General features: G+C 47.2%; 1 gene segment (V, D, J or C); it reads left to right on the forward strand.

Annotated features, from left to right (window-relative positions):
- Positions 1-4653, forward strand: part of LOC109378656 (immunoglobulin heavy variable 1-46-like) — a 4891-nt gene extending 238 nt beyond the window's left edge. Inside the window, 1 exon segment of the V gene segment in view lies at positions 4314-4653. Coding sequence covers positions 4314-4630 — 317 coding nt within the window.
- The last annotated feature ends 2000 nt before the right edge of the window (positions 4654-6653 follow it).

A 6653-nucleotide genomic window follows, 5' to 3' on the forward strand; every position in this document is an offset into this window, starting at 1 on the left:
CTGCAAGGCTTCCGGATACACCTTCACTGGCTACTTTATGAGCTGGGTGCGACAGGCCCCGGGACAAGGGCTTGAGTGGATGGGATGGATCAACCCTAGCAGTGGTGGTACAAACTACGCACAGAAGTTCCAGGGCAGAGTCACCATGACCGCAGACAAGTCCACCAGCACAGCCTACATGGAGCTGAGCAGCCTGAGTCCTGAGGACACGGCCATGTATTACTGTGCGAGGGACACAGTGAGGGGAAGTCAATGTGAGCCCAGACACAAACCTCCCTGCAGGGGACAGGGGGTTCGGCTGCAAGGGGTGCTCAGGACACCAGGGGGCGCTCAGGTACACACTGAGCACAGGAACCAGCCCCAGGAGCAGGTGGGGACTGGGGTGGGGAAGGGACTCCCTTTGGGAACAGAGGTTTCCTGTGAAATTTCTCAGCTGTTCTCAGCACCAAGTCTTGAATCACTTCTCACTCTAAAGTCTCCTATTCTCAGCAGCCAACAAAGTGGAAACAGTGTTTGCAATGGCGTATCACCAGAGACTGGGGACCTTTCCTTCACCAAATTCCTGTGTCTACTTGTTTTGTCACAGAGAGACCATCCTGAGGGCTCTCATCTTCCCTGTGGTTGGGAAACATTTCCCACAAGGAGAGGCCCCAGTGCAGTCCAGGCCCCTGTGTGCTGAGCTCAGGCTCTCTGCCCCCCACATGCCCACAGGGCCCCCACATGGCCCTTCCTTCCCACAGGCACACGTGGCCCCACGGGATTATGTTCAGCCCCCAGGACCTCCACCCCTATGGTCTCCGTCCTCCCTACAGCATCACAACGTTAACCTCTTAGTCCTCATTCACTCAAGTGTATATTTCAAACCACCCAACATTTCCTTCTGTCACCTACTGTCCTAATTCTCACTAAATCCACCCTAGACCCTGAGCTCCATGGGGCTGGAGCTCTGCTCACACTCCCAGCTCCCCCACAGTACCCGTCACAGAAGGGAGGTCCAGTAAATATGTGGGCATTCACGTACCCCCACGCCATCTCCTAATTCATCTAACATGTGTGTCCCATCTGTGGACACCTCAGGGTGTCTAACTGGGTCTGAAGGGGGACCTGCTGTGCCCTAATGTCATGAAAACATATGACTCACGGTGACACAGTCACTATTGCAGGACAGGCCTGTGTCAGGTGGGGGCACAGCTGGCTGCTGACCCCTGTGACTCTAACAATGCAGAAGCCTTATGACACAGGAGATCCTGATGGAACCTCCTGAACAGAGCACCATGGTGGACACCTCATGGTGGCTATGGTGACACAAAGGTCAGGATACAAAGTGGATGCTGGTGACTCCTCATGTCTCAGTGACCATCCCATATGTAGAGTCAGACATTTGTGAGCTAAAGTTCTGGGAAAGACAAGAAGCAGGACTGAGAGGGGTCCCAAAACTGGAAGTATGTTAAGAAGATAAATTTAAGATATAGAAATGCACACGAGTTGGGTGTACTTAACGACTTCATAGTTGATGTAGAGGCCTGACGACCGCATTGTATTCCTGAAACTGATGTTGAATAATAATGTATGTCAACGATAATTATATATACATATATAACCTCGGGACATGGAGTAGAGTGCGGGAATGGATTCAATGGAATTGTAATAGATAAGCATGATATCGGGGGTGGGAGGGCAGTGGAGGGGGGAGGGGGGCTGTTACTTTGTGAGGGTGAAAAGGGTAACTATTGCATTGTTCTGTACACCTGAAACTAACAATAAAAAAATTAAAAAAAAAAAGAAACTGGATAAAAAATAAAGGATAATTGAGTATTACTCTCAGTACAAACACTTAATATATTGTTTTCTGACTTGACTTATTATTTACTCATTTTCTCTACAGCATCCATTTGGCTGTACCCATAAAGAGCTAACCACCAAACAATTGCACTACTGAATCAGACAGATATATCTCATTTTTGCGATTAGAAAGGGTGTAAGTGCTGCAAGGTGATCTCTCCATGGGTCTTCTTTTCCTATTCGCTTTCTAGAGCAAAACACTGATCTTATATGTGAATTGTTGCTCCAAAAACTTTGAGGGAGTGGAAACAGTCTTGATAATGTGCCTGCCTCGTGCAACCTGTGTGGCTCAGTGTGACCACTAGGGGACCGGACACTTCCACAGTTGTGAACCAGGACACCTGGTGGGACGGGCCCAACTTGGTATCACAAGAAGAAGAGACACTGTATTGTTGCAGAATGAGGCTAAAGATGTGAGAGTCATTTTAAAGCCATTCAACTGAAGAGAACTGAAACACAGGATTTGTGCATTACTGAGAGAATGCTGTGCTCTCAGTGTCACTAAATTCTTAAACTTTAACAACGTTCCCTCACACTGATTTTGCACAGGGCCCTGACATGGCCCAGTCGGTCTGCTGGTGACGTTAGCTTTAGACCCACGTAAAGGTCTTTGCTGTGAAGCCTCGCCATACTCAGGAAGACGTCCATTCTGAGGGGTCGATGCAGGTGGGTGTGATCAGAGGTGATGAGATTTCCCGTTTAGGGAACTGCGTGTGTTTGGATTTCTCCCTGGGTTTCCTGGTTGGATAGACTAAGGAGCATGTGAGCTTCCCACAGAAGTGGCCTCCTCGTTACTCTGAAGAACATTTCATAATTTTCCATAAATTTCCTTCAAGGTCATTCTTTCCTTTTTCAAAACAATATTAAATCTTCACAACCAATTTGCGCTCTGATCTTGTTTGGTAAATTCCAAATAAAACTTCTTTCTGTCTTTCTTTTCATTCCCATATATTTTTAAGTGACAGTGTGCTTCGTCCCATGCAGCCTGGGCAGTGGGGAGTCAGAGGGGCAGCGAAGGGTTAAAGAAACACAAGAGACAAGGATAGAGTTCAGGCGAGGCCCGGGGACTGCAGTTCTCTCTCTGGAACTGAGCCCTGAATCGAGCTAATGCATAGGTTTTATTAAGAAACTTCAAAGGAGTGAAGAAAATGTTTTTTTAAGTCTGTGTGATAAGTGCCCTAAGGCCAGTTTCTATCAACCAGCCCCATTTTACTCCAATTCTTGATGTGCCTTCATACTCCCACACACACAGCCCCCAGGATGGTGCAGCTGTTGCTGCGGCCATGAACTAAGGGAGATAACCGATTCCATTCCGCCTGGTCCCAGCGTTTCGGGACACTCCCTTGATGAAGCTTTACCGATACCGTTTTATCGGGTCTCAGTTTTTTGAGACACTCCCTCGTGACCTTGTTAGGTCAGAGGTTGGTGTGTGTGTGTGAGTGGGGGGGGTCGGTCGAGGATGAGGCTGTAAAGCAACAACAGTGTATCTGCTGGTATAACTTATCTCTACTCCTGGTTTATGATGGGACACCTGATTAAAGCTGTGAGGCACGTCATGATTTCACTCATCAAAGGGTTTCTCAGCAACACCTCTGTGCCCTCTTCACAACAAGCTTTCTAGCTTTTGGCTGTATGGACAGGCTGACAGCTTTTCTAATCTCCAAATTCTGATTAGCATCTGATCAATACTGCCATTCTCAATCCACCATCTCCCCTCACCTTTCACTACCAGCAGCCAGGAGGAAACAAGCCACGCCTACACTTGCTTAGAAACCTCCTCAGCTGAATATCCAGCTCCATTGCTCACAAGTTCTACCTTCCACATAAAACAGGAAACCAGTGCAGCCAAGCCCTTCGACACATTATAACAGGGATCACCATTCCTCCAGGGACCCATACCATGTTCCCCATTCCATCTGAGGCCTCACAGGATGGCTTCTTTCAACCACATTTCAACAACCATTGTGTTCATGATGATCCCTGATTTGTCTTAGAATATGGGGGCCTCTCGACAGCTGCCTGTTCTTCTTCCTGAGCTTCCAACACAGTCACCTTCAACACCCCTTAACAGCAACCTTGGAATTTTCTTGTATGCACTAGAAAAATCTTCCACCTTCTACCCATCACCAACTTCCAAAGTCACTAACACCTTCTTTGTATTTGTTACAGCAGCACCCCATTCTCAGGAACAAAACTCAATCTCATCTGCTTGAGCTGCCATCACAAAACAAGTGACTAACATGCTTTAACAATAGAAATTTAGTTTCTCACATTCTGGGGGCTAGGGAGTGACATCTCTTTCTCTCTCTCTTCTTATAAGGCCACCAATTGTAGGGGACGAGGACCCAACCTCATGACCTCATTTAACCACAATTATGTCCTACAATCCTTTCTCCCAGTACAGTCCAGGGCTGATGAGGGGACCTGGGCCAGTCATGGGGGTTCCACCCACTCCTGTCTCCTGTCCACAGGTGTCCACTCCGAGGTCCAGCTGGTGCAGCCTGGGGCTGAGGTGAGGAAGCCTGGGGCCTCAGTGAAGGTGTCCTGCAAGCCTTCCAGATACACCTTCACTGACTACTATATGAGCTGGGTGCGACAGGCCCCAGGACAAGGGCTTGAGTGGATGGGATATATCAACCCTAGTAGTGGTGGTACAAGGTATGCACAGAAGTTCCAGGGCAGAGTCACCATGACCAGGGACACGTCCACCAGCACAGCCTACATGGAGCTGAGCAGCCTGAGACCTGAGGACACGGCCGTGTATTACTGTGCGAGACACACAGTGTGATGAGCCACATCCTGAGAGTGTCAGAAACGCTGAGGGAGAGGACAGCTGTGCAGGGCTGAGGAGGTGACAGAGGCAGCTGGGCACAGCCTTTCCTTGACTTAGGGTTATGGATATAGAGACAAGGGAACTGGTTTTTTCATTGTCTAAGACGTATTTTCAGTTCTGTGTTGGGAAACCAACTTATAGGAGGAGAAAAATAACTAAACTTTCTTGGTGTTTTCTTATTTTGATGGTGTAAATATCACTATGATGATGGATTGGAACATGATGTCCCTGAACTGTGTCCTTACAAGATGCCAGAACCTTCTCCTTTGAGCAGGAGCAGGCGGCTCCCTCTCTGTGGTCAGAGAAGATAAACTGCATCACAGTCTAAGGGTCACAACGGGGAGCAGAATGGAGGACAGAGAGACACAGAAGCCCTGAGATGTCCCCACTCCAAAATAGTCATTGGAGGATGCAGGCGGCCACAGTCCCGTGTGGACATGTAGACTCTGCACGTTGGTGTCTCTGGAAACTGTTCAAAAACACAACTCAGGTTTGAAAGACAGACTTATCCTCTTATCTATCAGGAAAAAGCTGAACGGTGTCACCAAGGTCGTGCATCTCCCAGAGGCTGCAGGAATTTCTTCCCTCCTCAGAGCTGCATCCTTTGCATTTGGGGCTCATGGCAGGTCCCTACATGTCCCATCCAGCCATATGTGGCTTTCTTCCCTGGGGCAGGATCTCCTCCACCTTCCTGTTCCAAGGACGATGTGTGGGCATCAGTCTCCATGTTGAAGTCCACACAGTCTCCCCATGTTAAGATTCATAATGTAGTCACATTTTCAAAATCCCTTTTATCATATATGGTAATGTCACTATCTTGGGCTCAAAACTTTTATGTCTTAGGAGCCCACCTTAGAGCAAGGAGGACGCCTTACACAGGGGAGATTTATTTCTCTCATTCAACAACACAAAGCAAGGGCCACCTGCCCTTCTTGCTCTGGCTGCTTTTCAAGTACACCGATACCTTGGTTTGCGGGCATAATTCGTTCTGGAAACAAACTACTCATATTGCAAGACATCGCTTGTTTACCATGTTAAAGTGTACTTGGTTTGCGAGCATAATTTTTTCCAGAAACGAACTACACATATTGCAAGACATCGCTTATTTACCAAGTTCAAATGTATTAGAAATGTTTGCTCGTCTTACTGAACACTCGCAAACCAAGTTACTCTCAATCCAAGGTTTTACTCTAATTCATTCGAAATATGAGATCTGACAATTATGTTTGCAAATTGCTCCTAGAAAAAGTGCTACATACCTGTGCTGAATATCATTATGGTCTGCCAAGAGCCAACTCGACAGCTGGGGCACCTGGATGATCAGGCCAGGAACCCACTGAACGGTCTCTGAGCAGGACTGATCAGCGAGAGGAAATGAGAAAAGAAAGAATGGCATAGACACCAAAGTTGGGATTAGGAGGTCCACTGACTGCGGATGGCAGCCAATGACAAATTTTATTAAAAGGCATATTGCTTATATAGAGAGTAAGTTCTTCTTTTACCAGGAATAATTTCTTATCTATGCATATGGTTTTGGTAGGGGGGTTTTGGGGAATGAGGAGCCAATGTTCCTGACTTAGGGGTTTGGAGGTGAGATAATCTCTTGGCAACAAGTTACATGATTACATAGCATAGACTAATAATATATTTTAAGTAAAGTGAAACTGTTCAAATAGCAACTGTCAGCAAGTCCATGATGGAAAAGTCCCAAAGTTCATAAGTCCATAGACAGTGACATCTAAGGGTGTGGTGGTTGTCGTTTAGGAACTTCTGATTTTCCATAGCACAGGAGATGAGCTAGGCGTTGTTGGGTTACTTGTTTTAGCAGTTTCCCTTTTGCCGTTCATGTAACAAGCAGTTTTGCAGTCTTTTTCTCAGCACACAGAACTTGGGGGTCTTTAGCCACCTGTCATTCTCTACCTGCAGTCAACCTAGAGTCTCAGTACTCTGAGACAGCTCCCAACAATGGTCGCCTCTG

This window comes from Hipposideros armiger, unplaced genomic scaffold (assembly GCF_001890085.2).
Source record: "Hipposideros armiger isolate ML-2016 unplaced genomic scaffold, ASM189008v1 scaffold_2382, whole genome shotgun sequence".
NCBI classification, from domain to species: domain Eukaryota; kingdom Metazoa; phylum Chordata; class Mammalia; order Chiroptera; family Hipposideridae; genus Hipposideros; species Hipposideros armiger.